The sequence below is a fragment of the Lactuca saligna genome, chromosome 5, assembly GCF_052625555.1.
Source record: "Lactuca saligna cultivar CGN05327 chromosome 5, ASM5262555v1, whole genome shotgun sequence".
Classification (NCBI taxonomy): Eukaryota; Viridiplantae; Streptophyta; class Magnoliopsida; order Asterales; family Asteraceae; genus Lactuca; species Lactuca saligna.
In genome coordinates, this window is record NC_136421.1 from 220378141 (window position 1) to 220379837 (window position 1697).

Consider the following 1697-nt stretch of genomic DNA (forward strand, 5'->3'; position numbering starts at 1 on the left):
ACTTGCAGGTTTGTCCTGCCTATCAAAGTTAACTGGGCATATGCCTTTAGTCAAAGGAAGATACAACAGCCTTGAACTTGCTTTTAAAGCCTACTTTCTCTCACCACCCACACTTTACTTGATTAAAATGTGAGATTATGAGTGATCGATCAAGTCACTTAGTTGTATGATATTACTGTTGATTTTATCTCAAATAATGCAAGAGTTAAGTCCAATCAGAAGATGGAGCGATCCAGCCGAATTTGCTTTTGTTTCATTTCGGAGTCAACAGGCGGTGTATGACGGTGGTTACTGGTGTTGCCGCTGCACAACCGCCTTTGTAGTTTGTACTACGAGTAACAAACAAACCTTAGGTTGCTTTGAAGTTCGTTGCCTTATGTTTAAATTCTTAAATTCTTTCATGATGGGTGTATGATATTATATGTAGCTCTTCGTTCTTGTGTATGATGGAATTTTATAAAGTTCGTATTTTTTGCAAATGAAATGCTCAAATTGAGAGCTTTCCGGTGGTTTTAATTACCAATTACAATCTGACAAAATTGTGGAAGAAGAAAAGAGTTTTGTTAAATGGCGAAGATTCCGGTGGAAAATATCCGGCCATGAACATGATCACCGCCGCAAGGAGAGCTTGAAACCGCTTCAGTTCCACAACGTTTCTCTCTCATTTCTTCCATACCAATCTCCCTGCATCTACACTCGATACTACAAAACGCTTTCTCTCCCCTGTTACAGACAATCATTCATCATCTCATATCAGTTTAACTATTCAAAACTTCACAAGTCACAACAAAAGATTAACCAAAAACAAAGATTTAGATATCTTTTTCTTTTACCTGTACATATAAATGTCTTTCCCATGGAGTTTTTTCTTGCACAGATGACAAAAACTCAGAAAGTCAGGCTCAGGGTGTCCTTTTACATCAACTCTCGCCGGAGATATGTCGAAGAGGGAGCAACCTTCTCCTTTCATCCCGTTGTTTCTTCTAACGTATCCTTCGTATACGAATCCACCATCGTAGACTTTTGTATATGAATTGTTTGGCATGTGGCGAGTTACTATGGTGTACTCTTCTTCCAAGCTTTCGTCATCAACGTCGAACTTTGGAGTTTGAGTTACCGGAATCGAGATGCACCGGGAAGTCGACTGGATATCGTCACCGGATTTCTCGAGGGCGGCGACTATGCCAAGTCCAACCCCACTCATATCACAAGTCACGATTCCTCTGGGTGACAGAATTTTGAAGTCCAAGGGAGTTCTTGGGCTGCTGCCGGCTTCCATAACGCCGGAGCGGTTGCCGGCGGTTAACAACTTCCCGATCAGCGGCCTTGTTTTCCTGCCTGACATGATCGTACACTGGAATCACAGGACTGTGTGTGTGTGAATTATTATGAGAGAGAGAGAGAGAGAGAGAGAGAGAGAGAGAGAGAGAGAGTTGGAAATGGGGGATGAATTATGCGAAAGTTTTATAGAGAAAGGAAGAATAGGAAATTAATAATTTAAAGTGGAGGGTATGATTGATGGATGGGGCCCATTACCCATGGTTTCTGCATTCAAATTATTTATATCTTTAAACATTGATGATGCTTTATTTCTTTTTGTTTGATTCCACGGTTTCTTACTTTAATGACTAAAAAGTATTATATAAAAATGTGCAACACAAGATTGTCTTTTGTAAAGATCATACAAGAGTTTTTAT

General features: G+C 40.0%; 1 protein-coding gene across 1 annotated transcript; it reads right to left on the reverse strand.

The window, feature by feature from the left end:
* Positions 1–452: 452 nt before the first annotated feature.
* On the reverse strand, positions 453–1437 carry LOC145045004 (senescence-associated family protein, putative (DUF581)). The gene is made up of 2 exons (XM_078993354.1): positions 834–1437; positions 453–723 (listed from the first exon to the last, which is right to left on the reverse strand). The coding sequence occupies exons 1-2, from the start codon at positions 1343–1345 to the stop codon at positions 564–566; spliced, it is 672 nt and encodes a 223-aa protein (XP_078849480.1). The 5' UTR covers positions 1346–1437; the 3' UTR covers positions 453–563.
* Between the last annotated feature and the right edge of the window lie 260 nt (positions 1438–1697).